This window comes from Stylophora pistillata, chromosome 13 (genome assembly GCF_964205215.1).
Source record: "Stylophora pistillata chromosome 13, jaStyPist1.2, whole genome shotgun sequence".
Lineage (NCBI taxonomy): Eukaryota > Metazoa > Cnidaria > Anthozoa > Scleractinia > Pocilloporidae > Stylophora > Stylophora pistillata.
Window position 1 is genome coordinate 12,045,870 of NC_142531.1, and position 19,690 is coordinate 12,065,559.

At 38.3% G+C, this 19,690-nt stretch overlaps 2 protein-coding genes across 5 annotated transcripts; one reads left to right on the plus strand and one right to left on the minus strand.

Moving 5' to 3' along the window:
* The first annotated feature begins 2,570 nt into the window (after nt 1-2,570).
* On the plus strand, nt 2,571-4,465 carry LOC111338366 (uncharacterized). The gene is made up of 3 exons (XM_088743136.1): nt 2,571-2,878; nt 2,950-3,177; nt 3,871-4,465. Exons 1-3 carry the CDS (start codon nt 2,613-2,615, stop codon nt 4,040-4,042), a joined length of 666 nt encoding a protein of 221 aa, XP_088599262.1. The 5' UTR covers nt 2,571-2,612; the 3' UTR covers nt 4,043-4,465.
* LOC148717657 (uncharacterized) lies at nt 4,186-8,903 on the minus strand. Of its 4 annotated transcripts, XM_088743134.1 has the most exons (9): nt 8,332-8,895; nt 7,864-8,250; nt 7,366-7,604; nt 6,587-7,124; nt 5,976-6,411; nt 5,541-5,712; nt 5,146-5,294; nt 4,729-4,917; nt 4,186-4,400 (listed from the first exon to the last, which is right to left on the minus strand). In XM_088743134.1, exons 1-9 carry the CDS (start codon nt 8,725-8,727, stop codon nt 4,300-4,302), a joined length of 2,607 nt encoding a protein of 868 aa, XP_088599260.1. In that variant the 5' UTR covers nt 8,728-8,895; the 3' UTR covers nt 4,186-4,299. The 4 variants fall into 4 exon arrangements, 3 of the variants coding, with proteins under 3 accessions (XP_088599260.1, XP_088599259.1, XP_088599261.1); XM_088743133.1 differs by having other exon boundaries at nt 4,186-4,917; nt 8,332-8,897; XR_015994633.1 differs by lacking the exon at nt 4,186-4,400 and having other exon boundaries at nt 5,545-5,712; nt 8,332-8,901.
* Nucleotides 8,904-19,690: the final 10,787 nt, after the last annotated feature.

A 19,690-nucleotide genomic window follows, 5' to 3' on the forward strand; every position in this document is an offset into this window, starting at 1 on the left:
AAAAAAATGGTTGAAAAACTCCACTGCCTTTGTCATGGTGTCCCTGAGTAGAGGCTGCCCAAAATGGATTCGAACTGGCCTTTGAGGGGTAAAGGGAGGGATGTGATGACTAATATCTGGATCATTGTAGGACTTGTAAGGGCTTCCGTTTGAACACGAGCAGTGGCATGACCGTGACCTGGACCACAACCACCCCTGCGGCCAGCTGTACCACTTGGATGACCTCGAGTTGCAGGAACACTACGAACTCAAGGAGCATGACGACCATGAACTTAAAGAGTACCACCAGCCACACCAGCACCATAGAATGTTTCAGGACCTACACAAACATAACAAATATTATAGTTTTGTTGATCCCTCAAATAAGTTATGATAAACCAAGAAATATAAAACCAAACATTTTTTCTTTCTTTCAAAACATTTACTCACTGGAAGGAGCAGCAGAACTAACAGGGGGAATGGAAGGACTGGCAGCAGGAGCAGAGGGGCTAGCAACTACACATTCAAACACTAATACAATTTTCAAATAAATCAATTATCCTCAACGTTGATATACTGATATCCTAAAGAATTCATGTTATTCTCTGGTAGGTGCTTTTGAAAATTATAACTGTTATTCTAAATTTTGTCAGATGGAAAGATTTCACTCACCAGGAGCCACGGGTTCCTCAGTGGAAGCACTAGCCTTCTCCAGCTGCTCTTCATCTTCAACGTCTCCTTTGCTAAAAATCTCAAGTATGCAATGTTGATATTCCGTGTGTTACTCTAAACTGATCAAATAAAAGAACGATACAAAACTAAATTGCTAAATCGCTAATAGATCGCACGTAACTGATGAAACCGAATAATGCATTTCCATAGTGACAGTTGGTCAAACGAGGTTTCAGTTACACTTGATCTAATAGCGCATTAGAAATATTTTTAATCGCATCGCGTCTTATCTTTAAAAACATGCTCTTGTTGTAAATTATGGTTCTTTGGGAGTCCCATAGATCAATTTAAAGAACTACACGAGAAATCAAACAGAAAAGGCAACCTGAGGCGAACAACTTTGGATTTCAAGACTACGCACTCAATGGAGCAGCTTATCGGACGGGGTGACAATAACACTTTTGAGTCGCATTGCATCTTATCGCTTAAAACGTGCTCTCGGCTTAAATTACTCTTCTTTGGAGTCGCACAGATCAATTTGTAATGAAATTTGAAGAACTACCCGAGAAGTTAATGAGAAAAGGGCAACCTAAGGCAAACAACTTAGCATATCGAGACCATGTGTTTGATGGCAACGATTTCGTGATGGCATGTATAAACTTCTTACCTCGATTCCATACTCTCATTCGCTAACTGCCGAACTAGATCGCTTTCTTCTCCACCGTCCATTCCATCAGTTAAGTTTTCGTCATTAAATAACTCTTCAAATGGCTCGTCGGCCGAGACATTACTGAAATGTGTTTGCTTAGATGAAGATGCCGTCTTCACAAGTGAAATTTGAAATTTGAAGTGAGCCGTGTGAGCGCTACATTCGACCGTCTTTTACCAAACTCGGTGCATGATTGGAGGAAATCGAAAGAAATGAAATACCATACAAGTCAGTCAAAGTTGGGGGAGCAATTACTCCCTTAATTGGAGGAGCTGCTGGAATAGGGTTTAACGATTCAATGGGATTGGCAGTGCTAGGTTCCTGTTCGTAATTAGTGTCATCGTTTTCTTCAAAAGCCCTTATAAACATAGCCAGGTGATTTCCATGGCACCACCATTTACTCCAGTGCTTGAGTTTTGTCCAGTCCTTGTTGTTGATGGTGTCAAATGCTGAAAATTGGTTGCGAAGAAATTTTCTTGCTTCTGTTAATTTCCTGGAGCCAGAGAGCACATTGAAAAGCAAGAGAACATTTCCTTTCTCACCCTCGTCTTCAATTTTGCAATCCGGGGCTTTAATATGCAAGATTCACTATCATTCAAGCAAACTAGCTTGGAGACTGTTAACTGTTCGCTGCTAGTGAACTTTGCATACCCTGGTGACACTCTGGGAAATTCTTCACTCGGAAGATGGAAGGTCTGCAGCAGTGTCAGCCAGGATAGATCTTTTAATAATTTAAAATTTAAATTATAATTTAAAATAATAATTTAAAGATTATTGCTATTCGCGAATTGGACACAGTGAGCTGTCACTTTTTGAGAATTTGTGGTGATGGACTTCACGTTTGTCTCACTGTCTTGCCTACTACACAAAACTCTTGCAACCACATTTTTGACGCATGTTTCATCATTGAAAGACACAACGTTTGGGAGGTATGGAGAGAAGTCGTTGCTTGTATAAGTAACGTCTATGAATATATCCTCTGCTGCACTCAACATCACAGGTTGAAATGGAGCCGTTAAAGTGCATATGACAAGTTTTTTTTTTCGATGAATTTTCTTAGTTTATAGTCTTTGGTTCACGCCTGAAATATTTAGATTTGTTCTGTAAAGAAATTTAATATACTTTTTTCCCTTCAAAACTGCGCTAGTTTCGGCCATTATCTTACCGGAGCCTGGTAATGAATATTTGTAAGTTAATTTATGCGTGATGTCATATGGTGTACCTTTCCTAAGAATACTAAAACGAATCGAACATGTCCAGAGAAAACCTCCAGAGTTTTAGTGATTCAGACGAATCCTGTAATGAATCCGACCACTCAGAATCTTCAAGCTCATCATCTCGCGCAGAATTAGGCAATTCCGAAGAAGAAAATATGGTAGAGGAGCCATATCAAGACGAACCGCTAGCCAGCGATAGCGATCAAGATCCAGAAGACGGAGACGAAGAAACAGACGTCGATGGCCTTCGACCATCTACTTTAGAGGCTCGATTTGAAGGCCAGATTAACGTTAACGAATGGTAAGAACCTTATGTCATAGTTTTTATGGAGTATATTACAATGATCTCTAAGCGATTCTCGATGTTTCTAGGTGCAAATGTCAACACTGTCATGGCGAAGCTTTGGAGGACGCAATGGAGTTTCGTTGCTGTCATGAAGTAATAAATGCCATCGGTAAATTAGTGTTTGATGGTTCTATAGAGAATATAAAGTGTATAACACAACACGAAGATTTCTCAGCCTTGATCAACCCGACAGTACTGATGCAAGTGGGGCCATTATTACGCTATCGCCGACAAACCGGTTCTACGCAAAACGAGTGAGTACAGTAAATTACGTATGCTCCAAATCTATCGCATATATCACAGGATAATAATCTTAAAACGTGTTATTAAAACAAAAGTTGCTTTCTTAATCAGTTCAGCAGAAAATATAGTTGAATGATAATAGCCCTTGACAGTTTTAAAACCCATCTTGACGGGTAGGCAAAGCCGTCAGAAATTACAGGTTTTGTATGGGAATCCCATGGCAAATAACTTTTCCCAGAATCAAATTTTACGCAATTCATGAATCGCAACGTTAAAACACCGAGTAGAAGATTTTATTCACCAAGTTTGAAGATTGTAGGTTTGATACAAGACGCTCAGTTAATTTTTCTAATTTCCACACATTTGTCTGTAAATCTTTTGCGCGCCGCCCTTTCTACCCTGCGAAAAGTTACAGACAAATGTATGGAAAATTAGCTGAGAATCTTGTATCCAACCTGCATTCTTCAAACTAGGTGAATACAATCTTCTACTCAGTACTTTAACGTTGCGATTCATAAATTGCGTAAAATTTGATTTTGTAAAAAGTTTTTTGCCATGGGATTCCCATACAAACACTGTAATTTCTGACCGCTTTGCCTACCCGTCAAGATGGCTTCCAAAACCGTCTCAAGGTCTATTTCAATTTGTTGTGACTCTTTTGTTTCTCAGAAAATTAATAGTTTCATTTTCTTCTCTCTGTGTAGATTTCTTAGATCAGTTGCGTATCGATGGTTGATTAGATGGCTTTGTGGCTTCATGGGTTGGGATAACCGAAGACCATTATGTGCCTGCGTATATAGTGCTGTTAGGAACAAGTATCCTTCAAGCCACAAAAGAGGTTACAAGCCTGTTGAAGATGAACAACCAGGACACTAAAGTGAAATTTTATCTAATCCTCTATCCTTAAATTATTTTATATAATAATGTCTCCTTTGTTCCAATGCTACAGACAAATATACTTCCTCCATATTAAGTACATCTTCCCTCTGAAACATGCGAATTATCCAATTACTACAAACTAAACAAAAATGAACCTTTATTCCATTATTATTTATCTAATTTGATGCACATCAAAGAAGACCTTTCTATACCTTTGACATTGCATATAAAGATATTTATAAAATTTCAAGATTTCATTTTGTTGTTTTCTTATTTATCTTCACTTTATTGCCTCCTTTTGAAGTCTTCTTTTTCTTTTCTTGCTCAGCCTTTTGCATTTCAAGTTGTTTGGTTTCTAAATAGTAAACAATAAAGTAAGTTTATGCCCAAGAGTTGATATTAAATTATACTTTTACATGACATAGTTTATATATATGTGTGTGTGTGAATAGCATATTCCAAGAACTGTTCTATAGTTGGCCTAAATTTAGTTTAGTAATTATCTAACTGTTAGTTAGCCAACTATTTAACAGTTTTCTTGAAATGACTCTAACAAACATTTCCAGATCATCAGAATTAGTGTTCCTCGAGTGCATTACTTCTCTTGTTAGATAGATGTCTCGTTTGTTTGCTGTACTTATTCATAGTTCTGTGTGCCCATGCTATTTCTCCTATATAATTACCTGAAGGGTAAAGAGTGTTTGGTTTCTGCATTCTATTCTCTTTTTCTCTGACTGCTTCAGATTTGCTTTTTCTTGTGGTGAACTGTTCAGTTAGGGATCCTGGTGCTATGGCCTGGTACTTTTTAAAAATAGCAGACCTTTTTTGTTTTGAAAGATTTTGAGCCACCTTTAGAATCTCAGAAACATAACCTGTAGAGAAGTCATATGTACAATTCATCAGCATTTTTAGATAAAGTCGCATCTTTTGTCTGAACCATATGCATCTGTCTGTATGCTGTAGCCCAACTTCCATATATGGACGTACCAATACAGGGCAATTATGTTCTTACAGGTGAGAACCATGAAAAAGACCTTGCAGAGATAAATATTACTGCCAGTTAGAATCACTAACATATTTTTAAAAGGTTTCACAATTACCATAGGTGGGGGCAACCTTGACATCTCTTACAACTTCATCGCCAACTTTGTTTTTGGGAAAGCACACTTTTACATATTTTTCACCACTTTTGGATATTTGAGGTTCTCGTTGGAGGTTTTCGTTGAAATGAAGTACTGCCAGGGCATGTCTGCCAAAAAAAGAAAATTCTCTTATTTTTGTTTTGTATCACAGCATGTAGAACTGACATGTATAAGTGCTTTATAAGCTTTAGATATTATTTCAATAGAAATATTGAAAAATAAGAATTAATCAAATCTATAAATGACCAAATAATGATGATCAATACCAGAAAATTCCCATGCATCGAATAAAGCATTGTTTTCAACCATCCTTATAGAACTGAGAACTGAACTAAATTCACATAGTGCTTTACCTACAATATGTTCCCAACCAGGAAAAGCAAATCATTTTTGGATGCCAGTGGTTGAGCGTAGCATGAAAGCCTTCCAAACAGCTTGTTTGAGCCTCAGATGAAAGATTTTTAATATCATTTAAAAGCATCTTCTTGGATAATATGCTGCTCAACTTCTGGTAGGCTGCTGTTCCTGAAAAAAAAAAAAACCCAAAAAAAAAAACAATCTTAAAATGTTTCCACCATTCATACAAGCAGCCCCTGGTTATTACATACATTTCTTTTTTTTTTTTTTTTTTTTTGTGGCATGCACTAAAAAGTCAATATACTCACTTGGCATATTTTTCTAAGCAACACATTGATTCTCTATATTGGGACCATTCTTATCAATACTTTTTCTGTTTTAGTACAGTGTGTAATAGGAATCTACAAATCACTGAAGTACTTTATAGTTACCTATCTTGATCCACTTTCTGGGTTTTAGTTTACCATGGCTGCAGTTCTTGAAAAGGGCATCTGGGTGTGCTTTATGCCTATTAGCAACATGACGTAGGAATGATGTCCATTTGGCTACAATCATAGAGCCAAACCCTGTTCTTGTTGAGGTTGCACACCAATATAGATGTCTTCTTATTCCTTTTACCCATGAATTGATTATGTCACAGCCTTTTTCCTTTCCAACTTTGAGCAACTTTTTTGAGACTGATCGAGCAACATGCCAGATGTCATAAAAATGAGCTGTACCTGAACAAGAGGTGCGGATCCACTTTGCAATCCCTCTGTGGCGGTCAGAAATAAATACTGGTACTTTCAAGCCAATCTTTTTGAGGAACCCAAAGCTTCTCTTGCACCCCTCTAACTCAGTTTGCTGACTTCCCCCAGTTTCATTTGCCTGAAAAATGTAGAATGGACAGAAATCACATATATGCCATGCAAACATGATACAAGTATAGTAATAGCATTTGATTATGACCTCTAATATTCCATGCTGGTCAAACTGCATTTCAAGCCATAAATCTAATTGTGCACAAATTTCTTTATTGCAGCTAAACAGATAAATAAAATACCTGTACAATTTCAAAGTGAACAATTTTCATTATTGTAGTACACATCATGGTGTAGGCACCGTATTTGGCTGAATGGCCCATCGAATCGAATCTGCCATCTCCCGACCATGTTGTATTTTTCATCTTCTTTAGTTGCTCTACTAGTTTGCACCTGTAGTCTTCCCAGTGGCAAAGGACTGCTGGGAACAGGTAATCCCTTTGATGCCTAAAAAAGGCCCTTGCTGAGTGGACACACAAACCCAGATGCTTGAATATAAGCAGGGTTTTGTTTATTGAAGCTCCTGCCATTAAAATGCCAAAGCTCAATAGTATGTTTCCAAATGGAATCCCATTGAGCAGAGGTTGAGATCTCCATTCAAATGCATTATTGCATTTCGTACATTCTTGGGTTACGGTGACCATAGTTCCATACTTCTTAGCTTTAACAGATGGCTTAGTCTCTTTGCAGTTAAAGCAAAACATGGTGAAGAGACTAACAAGCTTCCAATAAAAAACAATAAATTTGGGTTGTAGTTCCTTTGGTTGGTCTGGATCTACTCTGCAGGAAAACAAAACAAAAATTGAATATATAGTAATATTGTAGGAGAGCCTGACTATATGTTAAAAGGTCAAAGAGCAATTAGACATCAGTATAAGAATGAATGCACCATGAGGCTCATTCACAGGCTTCCCGGATAGTGGTATTCATTTGCTATATCTGCAAGTGAAAAACAATTGGTACATTTTTGTTCTGCACCATGCTTACTGTATGGGGCAGATAGTAGCATTATTTTAATTACCTGATTTCATTGCCATTCAATTGATCCTCTTCATCCTCTTTACCCTCGTCCTCTGTGCTTTCCTCCACTGAAGCATTTGCCCAATCCTTATCTTTCTCATCCTCATCATCATTGTAGCTTTCTGGGTCAGTTGGTTCTTCGTGATAGTGCAGGGTTTCTTCAGAGTAAGGTTTCTGTGGTTCTGTTTCTACAGATGATTCTTCTTCAGTTTCTACTTCAGTTTTGGTCTCAAGAGCTCTCTTGAAATACAAAACGATAACCACGATTAATATACAAATACTTTAATAAATATCCTTTCTGCATGTGTGGACTAATTAGAAACTGAGTGCACTAATAGTTTGAGCTACAATCGTGAGTGTTCATTCCAAGGGAAAAAGAAATAGCTTTCAGATCAATATGTCACATAAAGTTATTAAACGAATCACACCAGCCAAACACAGTAGAATCAAGGCATTGTATAAATCTCTGTAGGGTCCACTTTTGGGCGTCACTACTTACGCTTTTTAGTTCTTTGGTCAAATGCCTTAGTTCTGCAACTTTTCGTTTCAACTTTATATTGGCTTTTCTGAGATTTCTACAATTTTGCGACCTTCTCAGGCATTCTTTACACGATCTAGGTGTGCTTGTTGTTGATGTACTTGTTGCTGGTGTACTTGTTGTTGGCATACTTGGAGAAATAACAAGGCTGTTTCTTGGTGTTTCTGGCGGGTGTGGTATCACTGTTGTTACGGTGGAGCTTGTAGGCGATGTAGCCATATCAACTGATATTTGATTTCCTTCCACACTCTCTGTCGTTTCTTCTGAGTATATTTCTTCCTCCACAACTTTTCTCCGTTTATTGACGGGATCATAAACGTCAAGACTTTTCAGTACATCTCGTTTTATCTAAAAAAAAAACAATACACACTAGAATATAAGCTTTTGACCACACGTCGGAGTACCTCCTTATGTGCAAAACTATCTTACCTGTCTTTTCTCCCTTCGAGTTAAAATCGGAGTCGTTGGAGCTTTTGTCGTATCTCTCGTTGGCACTGAACCCTTCATTAACACTCGGCGCAAGTTTTGTTCGCTCATGCTTTCAACGATAGTAAGATCTCGGGTAAAACATGAATCTTCGAAGTGTGCAGAGCACAAGCAAGCATGTTTATTCACGGGTTCCTTGAAGTCTTCTGGTCTATGTACTTGGACAAATTTCACCCATTTCGATCTTATTTCTGGATTAGAAGGGAACTGATGCATCGTTATACCAGGTGTGTATGAATTATTGCTACAACTCGTCTTATTTGGTGCTCCAGCGACACATCTTTTCCCTCCTTTACGCTTTCGACTGGAGTCCGCCATTGCTGTAGTGTTACACACCATGTGACGTCACGAGGTTAGTTATTTAGTGGTCTGGCCGAGCGAAGTGGCGGTAAAAAAAATTCAAGCGGTGACAGCGATTCAAATGAAAAAATTCAGTACTTATATTTACCGGATTGCTCCCAAATTCCTCAAGTATATTAAAGACGATATAAGCAACTAGAATCTGTCGAAAAAAAAAACTTGTCATATGCACTTTAAGAGTGCATACTTTCTGCAAGGAGTAAATAAATATTTGCTTCCTTCCATCTGATATTGACCCATCATCTGATTGACTTTACTGTTTCGGAAATACTACTACCATCCAAACAAAGTGCACTTCAGCAAGCTGTTGACTTTATTAGCACCTGGTCTCAGGAGAACTGCCTGCAGCTCAATCCATCCAAATGTAAGGAGCTGCAGTCATGCTTTAAGAGATCTCCTCCAATTCATTTACCAGTTGAACTCGATGGCAACAGCTTGATACTAATACAGCTCTGGTTTTTAAACACCGTGTCATGCCATGTGAAGTCAAAACCACTGTCCCAGGCCTTTTTTCACCAACAGAACTGTGAAGATTTTACATCTATTCCTGGAAGGTTGTGCAGAATTCAACCAAAGACCCAGTAGTCACTTTGAGCCTAGCTATGACTAATATATGGTGTCACAGTAACGCTGTACATACATACATACATACCTACTTTATTTAAGGTATCAAGGAATAAACAACACAAATAATACCCTAAAAAGGAAGTTTTAGAGGTTAACCCTATGTAAATAAACTTCAAAAGAAATAAAATTTAAAAATGTATGCTTACGATAAAAGTCTAAGATGGATAAAAACCTAAGAAATATGCATGTATAATTTAAGAGCTGTTTTGAAACGTGTTAAGTTACCTATCTCAATGATATTGGCGGGCAGGTCATTCCATTCAGGAGTGATTTTAACAAAAAAAGAGTATTTATAAACAATTACATTTTTCCAATTTAACCTGCAGTTTGTAATTGTGGTTGGACCTAGTACGTTTTTAAGCAAATTAAAAAAAAAAAAAACAAAAATGAAGGCCATTCAGCCCGAATACAAGTTTATAGCATTCTACCAAGGAAAAATATAGCCTTCTATCAGTCAACATCGACCAATGCAACATTTCACAACAATTTTCATATGACATCTCATCCCTTTGCTGACCTAAAGCCAATCAAGAGGCTCTTCTCTGAACTTTCTCCAAGAGAACAATATTTTTAACTAGGTAAGGGCACCATATTGGGGAAGTGTATTCCAGGATTGGTCTCACAAGAGTCTTGAATGTATTTACTGGGAAAAAATAATGATAGACATATATGTACCCACACTCTTGCCAATCCACAAGGGATCTTTAATTTTTCCATGAACTGGAATATGTGGCTTTTAGATATACTGCAGCCTTAACTTGATCAGGTTTACAATATGCTTGTTTAATTGGCTGATCAGAGTGAGAGTGAACTTAAGCAAACTACTAGAAACTGGTACAACATCGTCTATTGTCTGTTTTTTTTTTGTTTGCTTGCTTGTTTTTCTCCTTTTTCTCCAGCCAAGGAATTCTCATGAACTTTTTTGTGAATGGACCTTCGTGTGTCTGTGATTCGATACGCTTGTGACTTTTTTTGGAATTGTGGGCCTGGACGGGCACTGGTACATCCAGACTCTCTCTTCAGAATGACCCGTCCGTTGTGAGTGAATAGGTGCCTGATCTGTCTGCTTAACACCAAAGCAATGAGGCCATCCTATTATCCAGTATAGCTTGCACTCTTTGAAATAATAATAACAATAATAATAATATTAATAATACAGCATTTTAGTGTGCAAATTCCATGTGGATGTGCTCAAATGTGCATACCAAACAGTATTTTGGGAGCCTGGAGTTTGCTTTCCGGCTTAACCAGTGCCTCAAATTGTCCTGGCCAAATGTAGTCTTCATCAGGTTACAATATACAATATCCTTTATTTAACGTGGTGAAATGTTCTTAGCTAATTAGCTACTTTACAGACATGCCATGAAAAATAAATAGGTAAACTAGAAATAATAACAGAAAAAGAACATTTCGAGTAAAAACCTATATAAACATATTTATACAATTAAAAAATTATTAAAACTAAGAGTAGATCACGATTAAAATGTAAAATTTAAGAAATTCAACATAGATGTCAAGTTCTTAAATGTTCCAGTTTTATCAGTGGCAGAAAACTGATCCAGAGGAGTGTTCAAAATCTTAGCTGCAGCCACAATGGTGCTGCATGGATATGACATCACTAAAATTTGACCCCCGCAGTGATTCGGACAAAGTCTTGTGTCAACATACAGAGGAAATAATGGGACAATATTCTATTGAAAATAGGCAACAGAAATAAGTCTGTAGTTGCTGGCACAGGACTCATCATCATCTTTATAAACTGGCACAATCTTTGCAAGTTTTAATTTGCTAGGGTGTTTACCTTGCATAACAGATAAATTGCAAATGTTAGCCAGAGGCTGGCTAATAATGTGTTTACAGCCTTTTAGAAGTTTAACAGGACAAGAGAACATGCCATAAGACTTGGAAAGAGGCTAGGCCTGAATTTGGGCACTGATATCAGTGGGGATGATGGGTTCAAAATTAAAAGAATTTGGCAAATGATTATTAGACAGATACTCGTTGAATGAGTGCTTTGAGGGTGGTAATTGGGAAGCAAGGTTATGTCCAACACTAGAAAAATGCTCATCAACCTATTGACATCCACTGCACCCATATGCGCCCATGAGGACCCACACCCTTTCTACACCTTGTGACGTCATCACTTTTAACCCTGGAGCACGAATTGGAGCGCGTACTTGAACAGGTTGAAAATATCTTACAGACGATACCAGAATGAGTGCAATTGAGTGAAGGAGATTGGAGGAAGAGCCAAAAAACTGTGTCACTTTGACCTGAAAATCTGCATGAAAATCGTGTTTCATTACCCACCCACCTTTCCGAGCATGTGCTTTGAAAATAATGAGTAGTTTCTGAAAAATCTCCACCAAAATGAAGCCTACTCAATTTCCAGCAAGTGAGGAGAAACTTCAGGCAAGGAGAGAGGAATAAAAGGGCAGGCGAAAGAGAGAAAAGTAAAAGTTGTAAGTGAGGCATGACTTTTCAACCCAAAAACTCTGTTGAAATTTTGCTTTCTGTGCGTGCCCGAGATTTTCAGGCCGCCATTTTGCATTTGGATCGAAAGGCCGTCGAGTGCACGAGCTGTCAAGGGGTTTTTGGTAAGTTTGAGGTTTTAAAACCACAACAGTGACCTGAAATCTGCTCGACTAGCTTCAAAACACAGTTTTCCACAAAAGCTGCGGCCATTAATGGGTTAAGCACATTAGAAATTTCAGTAGGGTCAGTCGAGAGACTGCCACTGGATGTTTTGATAATAGAGATTTGTTTAAATTTCTTCTTGAAGGGTGATATTAGGTTATTAATCCTTTTGCAGGTTTCCTTCATATTATTAGCATTCAGTTCAAAAAAGGAGTTATAGTAATTCCTTTTACTTAAACGAGTTAATGATAGGTTATTACAGTATAATTTATACTCATACCATTGACCATGATGGTTTAACTTGTTCTTCATATAAATAGAGGTGAGTAAGCCTTTGGTTATCCAAGGCTTTGCCATCAGCTTAGATTTATGTTTAAAAGGTGATCTTAAAAGGTGCCTGCTTATCGACTAGTTTGTTAGGCTTATTGTTAAAGACATTAAATGCACAGTCAGCATCAGAATTAGGGGGCCAGGTGATTAGCTGAAGATCATAGTTAAAATCAGTATGGTTAAATGGTGGAAGATCCCATTTGCAGATTATTCTGTTAAAATTATCTTTAAGCTTGTTAGATAGTAGACAAACCTGTGAGTAATGATCACTAACTCAGACATAATGTTGCCACTCAGTACAAACTAGCCCAAGCTATTAATGAAAATGTTATCAATTAGGGTAGCAGAGCTACCAAAGATCTTGTGGGTTTATCAGTAGTTGGGAGAAGGGATACTCTGTAAAGTTTAAAAAAGGTTTTGACTATATCCATAGCTCTCAATTTTAAAGAGATCTATATTGAAGTCACCAAGAAGAATAATTTCCTTATTCGGGGTGCAAAAAGCTTCAAGTTTGCTTGACAGATAATCTAGGAAATGATCTGGGCAGTTGTGCTGCCCGTAGACCACTCAACAACTGATATTTTTTCCTTTATAATGTTTAACTCGCACCATAGGGCTTGAAAAGATGTTGTAGATTCCTTTCCTAGAATTCTGTAGGGGATATACTCACTTATGTAGAGTCCAACACCTCCAGCGGATAGAGGTTGGTACATGTTAAAAATTATACCCAAGTAAATTTGGATAGAAAAGTAATGGTTTATCCTTAAAGGCCCATTTCCAACCGAGATGCCTTGTGCGCCCGGATCATTTTTCAATATGTAAAATATGCTATTTTCCTCGTAGTTGTGGAATTGCTTTGATATCTTCTTCCATCTTACTAATTAGGGCTTTCAAAGTTCCATCTTGAATCATGTGCAAACAACAAACTATCGTAGTATCCATATCGGTAAATAGTTTTTAATTCTTACATGTATGACGGTGAAAAACATCATTTGAAAAGTTGATGCCAGCGAAGAAGCGGTCTAGAGGAAGGCTGAGCCTTCCCGGCTCGGCAAAGGTTATTCGACTTCGAGAGTCTGTGTATGATTAATGGAGGGCAAGGAAAACAACCATGGGATCCGGTAAGACTACAGACAGTGCTTTTGCAGAAATGTTATTGCATTGTTCCTACGATGGAACTAGAGACTCCGGGGAGATTTTTTTTAAGGTGAGAATAATTATTTGACTGATTTTTACTTGAGATCCTGAGATATGTATGTAAGCGATCTCATTTGTACAACTCATTATTCTATAATTGAAATGCATAAAGTAAATCAGTTTTGGCCAATATTGGTTATCTGTTTATATTTTATTTAGTGCTGAAGCCGAACAATTTCCTTCTACATCAGGTAAGCTTTGTACAAGTTTTATACAAAGACTCGATTTATGATTTTTCAGTCTCAAATATTTAGCTGCAAATTTGTTTACTGTGTTCTTCACCAAATCTTTGGTTTTCTTTTTAATAGTGTTTGTGAATGACTATCCTAGTTTGCCATTTAACAATAGCACGATTCCAAAACAAAAAGAAACGACTGCAAAGGATCTTGGATGGAAATGGGCCATTAACTATTCTAGTTTCAGATACACCAACGATACTAAAATGAGTATCAAGCTCATTATGTAGTTGATTCTGTAGGTCTTCAAGATTTTTATTAAGACTTCTAATGTTATTATGAAAGATAGAAAAGAGGTTATCAGACTGGGCTAGCCTGTGTTTTAGCCTAAGGAAATTATGAGGAGAAAAATAATTAGATCTATAGTGAGTATGGGCACTGCTGTCGACATTAACCCAACAACCTGGAGGTATTTTGGATATTTCAACAAAGTTGAAATGGTAAATTAGCCACTGTAATGATTACAATAGCTGACATTTCGAGCGTTAGCCCTTCGTCATTCGCTCTGACGAAGGGCTAACGCTCGAAACGTCAGCTTTTGTGATCATTACAGTGGCTAATTTACCATTTCAACTTTGTTGATATATCCAAATTATTTCGTTACTCCCACCGACGCAGACCCAAACATTTTCTTTCGAAACTATCAGCCTTTAACCTGGAGGTATGTTCAGGTGGAAGAGGTCAAGGTCAAATAATCTCTTAAATTTGTAAAGTTTATTACTGAATGGAGTGGATGAGAACAAATTGATATTAAATTGCGGATGTGCAGAGGCAATATCTTTGCACCCATAGTAAGGTGATTCCTTAAGTAGTAGTTTGTTTTCTCTCTCTCTACTCTTAATTCATGCAATGGCAGGATGAGGAGAATAGTTAATCATACCATAAGCATTCCTGTGATCATTTGCACGATGCAGACATGTCTGACTACTATGCAAGTTATAGACCGTAAAACGTGACTCAATATACAGAACCATAGTATAGCACAGCACATCTTAGTGTTAAGCCAGATCTTAGCTTTGCTAAATCATCCTTAGAATAAAGCTTGAAGATTTGAGACGTTTTGGTTGCTCTCATTAGAACAGCTCCACCTTTGGTCCAGCAAAATTTAAATTTTAGTTCTTGTTGACACTTCTTTGATTCATAGAGTAGCTGTTGTAGCTTTGGCGTTAAGTGTTGGAAAGTTCTTGTTAAGGTGAAAAGTGCATCTTGTGGCAAATCCACTTGAGAAGGATCTATTGTGGTTATTCTTTTTCTTTGCCGCATTATCTCTTCAATGGGTAATCGATGGGTAAATTTAAATATGAAGGCATTGAATGAAGAGCTTGCATCTTGATTCCTTGCAGGTCTCTTCGGAACATGATGTGCTATGTCGGTTTCGTTATTGGAGGCACTAGCACCAATCTTTTGAAATATTTTAGCACAGAGCTCGATTGTTGCCATTGCACTCTCATCAGGTAGCTCAGGTATTTCTATGAACTACAGATTATATTGATAGCTGTAGGCTTACAGAATACAGAACACAGAACTTTATTTTACCTGGCACTCCACATAGCTAATAGATACTTTACAAGAAGCCCACAAATAAACATAAAATTGCAAAACAAAAGAAAGATAGAATTTAGCTAACACTCTAAAAATGTTAAAAATCTAAAAATATCTAACCAATCTAATTAGTGATGTACCAGTACATGTGTAATTACAAATTAAAATTACAATGTTACAAAGCTACGTAACTGCAATAACAACAATTTTAAAATGCTACATTACGAATACTTCTTAAAAATTCCCTTGTGCCAGCCATGGTGTTAAAGGAATCCGGCAGTGCATTCCATGTCTTTGCAGCGAAGTACCGAAAAGACCTAAGACCCTGCTTGGTGCTTGTTACTTTGGGCAACAAAAGTAACAAGTAAAATCTGTTCCAATCAAAACATCAATGACGAATTCTTCATCCCCCCTTACTTATCTCAGAAAACCAAAAGTCTTTAAGATGGGGATACTCATGCCTCACTAGTACAACATGGTTGTTCTGAATGCTAAATAGTTCTGGCACTACATAGGCCTCTATCTGAATAGCTTTCTGTCCACCTAACGGACTTACCTTTATTTTGACAACATCTCTCATTTTTATGTCTCTTGAATGTTGGCCAAAGGTTCTGATCCTAAGCCCATCTTGCCTGACGACTGTGAGCTGAGTGCAATGGGCGGCTCTGGCAGTGATAAAGGAGCGATGACTTCATGCATCAAAGAAACTCTAACCTGATGCGGTTCACCTTCCCCTCTAATCGTGATGCAGGCGACTTGCAGGGTACTTGACCTCTTGTATCCATGTGCAAGCTACTGGGAGTAGTAGCGACGGGTCTGGCATCTGGTGCAACTTCAAAATTATTCATGGCTGGACCCCCAGTCTGGCGGTCACAATTTTTAAATAACTCGACAGAAATGCAATCTCGGGCACGATGGCCCTTACATAAACACTTAAAACACCTGGCAAACCTAAGAAAGATATTCTTACGCATTCTCACATCCTTGATCTACTGACAGTTCTCGTGGGTGTGTTTGCCCAGACAAAATGCACAGTTCTCAGTCTCTTGTTTTGTAAACATCTTGGAATTTACTGCATACCCTCTGTTGCCTCTCCTTCGAATATCACGGCTCTGGTTACTGTTTCCATACGTTCGTTGCTCTCACGATCCTGTGGATATTGTATAAAAGTGGTCCTCTCTCAGTTCAAGTCTCCCCATGAATGCTTGCAGCATTTCTTCCATCGACCACTCCAAGAATTTGGCTCCGCTAGTGATGGTTAATTGAAAGGCCTCAGGGAACTTTTGCATTATAGCAGGCACTACTATTGCGGAAAATGTACCTTCCTCCACTCCGAGAGCCTTTAATCCTTTGAAATGAGCCTTGCAGTCATCTTAAAGCTTTCTCAATCGGGGCGTATCCTTTTCATTGTAAACTGGCAGTAGATTGAGTAGATTATTCACGTGGGCCAGTTGAATAGCGGCTCTTTTCCCGCAGTGTTTCTTAAACACCTCTACAGCCTCAGCATAATTTCCTGATGTTAACGCGAATCCAGCAATTGTTGATCTCGCAGGTTCGACCAATAAGCTACGCAAGTACGCGAAGTTATCCACTGTTGAGAGGCTGTCATTCTTATCAATGGAATTTTGAAACGTCCTAAAACTCTTGCCATTCCTTAATTCTGCCATTAAACTTCTTAACATCCAGTTTTGGAAGCTTAGCTTTCATTTTGACGTGCCCAGGGCTTGTTGACACTGCACTTGGGCTTGGTATGTAAACACTTGGAGGCGGTGGGCTCGTTGGCGACAGAACATCAAACTTGTTCAGTTCGTCTTCCATTCTTACAACAATACTGTTTAATTTGGCTCGCACATCGTCGCATTCATCTATCTCCTCTAAAACAAGTAGTATGTCTGGCCTTTATGGCACCTTTCACAGGGTCTGGGTCCGAGGGATTTGGCTGAGTGAATTCTAATTAAATATTCATACGGCATAGGTGCACGAGGGGATTTTTAGGGTATAATTGGAAAATTAAACGAAACTTAACTGTAATTTGAAGGTTGATAGAGATTGTACCGTAGCATTTGCAGGAATGAGGTCACGTGAGATAGCAAGCATGTGTATCCGAGCTCAGTCTTTAAAGGATTTTGGATGAATTTGTAGAATGTAGTTGAAGGCATACACCTAGGCCCAGGGTACTATGGGGTATAGGGAGGGACGTGACCTCCTCATTCCTGCATATGCTATGGTAGAATCTCTATTAAACTTCAACTTACAGGTAAGTTTCGTTTAATTTTCCAGTTCTATCTCGCATTTGCATACAATCGGAGGCCATGTGAGATTTTAAAGCTCAAAGTCTCCCAAAATCAGCCCTCAAATGAAAAATGACATACATAAACTTTTACACAGTGGTCAATAGATTTTATGTAGTACAATGATGGGCAAAGCCATATAGAACATGTGCAATAACAGTAAAATAAGACTGAATGTTATTTGCTGGGAAGCACAGCTTCTGGAAAATTGTTGGCTGTAGCCATAATATCTTCAATAGGGACATCTGCCACTTTGTCTGCAGAGGTTGAAGCTGATCGTGTGCTATGACTTTTAAAAACACTAGTGTCAATGCCTGCAGATTTCATGCTTTGTTTAATCCATCTAGCAATGGAGTCTCTAGAAACTGGTCCATGAGGGTTAGCATAGGAAATAAGCAATTGATGAGTCCTTTTGGAGGGAGGCAGTTCTTTCAATATAAGCATTTAACTAAGTAAACATGCAGAGTTTTTTTTATCCAGAGCGTAACATTTGAACATAATGGGAGACAAATGTCTGTTCTTCCCCCGGCTGCTTCTGGTTTGTTTAAGACAAGAAGTTATGGTATGTGATATGTGTTCTGACTGTACATTCATGCTATCCAAAGATAATAACTGTAGTGTTTGTGTTCTTTGAGCAGACACCAGGGCCATGATCATGACTAGTTTTTTGCGTGAGAAGTTTCAGTGTGTACATTATGCTCCTCACAGAATTTTCACCCATGTGGTAATGTATGTTTGGTATTGTCTGAGGGTCCCTGTTCTCCAGGACTGGAGTATAATATCAAGTGGTTCACCTGTAATGCCTTGTTTTGTCAGGGCTAGCCTGACACAAGACAGCCAAGGAGTTGTAGTTTTGGGTAAAGAGGGTGTATTTCCTCGGGATTGTGAGGTAGCGTTAGTGTTTTCCTGTTGTTTATTATCTTTATTGGCTTGTCCTGAAGCATGTGAAGTTGGCGCGGGTACCAAGACTGAGTTTCCCAATAGGGAACCATCAGGATTGTAGAGACCTTGTTGAACTGAAGTTTCTGAAGGACTTTGCCTATGAGACTAAAAGGTGGGAAGCAGTATATTAGTTGATATTGTGACCAGTCAATTGTAAAGGCATCAATCGCTATGGCACCTGGGTCAGGTGTCCAGGCTACATATTTCTGGACTTTGTGGTTTAGTTTAGAGGGAAACATGTCTATTTGTGGCATTCCCCATATGTTTGTAAGGTGTTGAAAGGAGGCTAGAGCAGGAGACCACTCAGTGTTACTGTCATGTTGCCGGCCTGCTTTGTCAGCCTCAGTGTTAAGAATGCCAGGTAAATGGGAAACAGACAGTTTTAAGCTTCGTTCTTTACACCAGAGCATGATATCCCTTGCCATATCGTTACATTGTGGGGAATGAGTACCTCCCATATGGAGGTAGGAGACTGATGTAGTATTATCACATAAAATTTTGATAACCTTGTCATGCAAATGATTGCATAAGGATTTCAGTGTTAGAAACACGGCTTTCAGTTCTAGAAAATTAATGTGGTTTTGCGATTCATCTGGTGACCACTGTCCTTTTGCTATGGAATCAGTGCCTTCAATCACGTCACCCCAACCCGAAAGTGAACTATCTGTTTTTTAGGGTTAGTTCAGGTAGCTGTAAGGCTAATGGGCAGGGAAGGAGGTCACTTTCCCTTATCCACCATTCTAGATCTTTCTGAGCAAGAGGTGAGATAGTCATTGCCCCATCCAGATTCCATTCTTGTGATTTAAGTGCATTAGTTTTATCAGTCTTTAAAGACCTGTAGAAAAGGGGTCCATAATACACTCCAGGGAATGAGGCAACCATGAGGCCTACCACAGAAGTAACTTCTCTAATGGGTACAGGTCCTGATAGTTTAAAAGACTTCTACATGCATTTTTTAATTTATCAACTTTATCAGGGACCATGGTGATATCCATTGTAACAGAGTTTAGAATAAATCCCAGAAACTTGACTTCTGATGGTTTTGTCACTGATTTGGTGTCATGGACAGTAAAAACCGAGGGATTTTAGCAATTTAATGGTATTGCTAACTTGTTTATCAAGCTCTTGAAGTGTATCAGC

What these genes read in the sequence shown, in the direction of transcription:
- LOC111338366 (XM_088743136.1), top strand. Translation starts at nt 2,613, where the DNA reads ATGTCCAGAGAAAACCTCCAGAGTTTTAGTGATTCAGACGAATCCTGT. An exon ending in CAGATTAACGTTAACGAATG is followed by an intron (nt 2,879 to 2,949) that starts GTAAGAACCTTA and finishes CGATGTTTCTAG; the next exon opens with GTGCAAATGTCAACACTGTC. An exon ending in ACCGGTTCTACGCAAAACGA is followed by an intron (nt 3,178 to 3,870) that starts GTGAGTACAGTA and finishes CTCTCTGTGTAG; the next exon opens with ATTTCTTAGATCAGTTGCGT.
- LOC148717657 (XM_088743133.1), bottom strand. Translation starts at nt 8,727, where the DNA reads ATGGTGTGTAACACTACAGCAATGGCGGACTCCAGTCGAAAGCGTAAA. An exon ending in CTCGAAGGGAGAAAAGACAG is followed by an intron (nt 8,251 to 8,331) that starts GTAAGATAGTTT and finishes TTTTTTTTTTAG; the next exon opens with ATAAAACGAGATGTACTGAA. An exon ending in TGGTTGGGAACATATTGTAG is followed by an intron (nt 5,295 to 5,540) that starts GTAAAGCACTAT and finishes TTTTTTTGGCAG; the next exon opens with ACATGCCCTGGCAGTACTTC.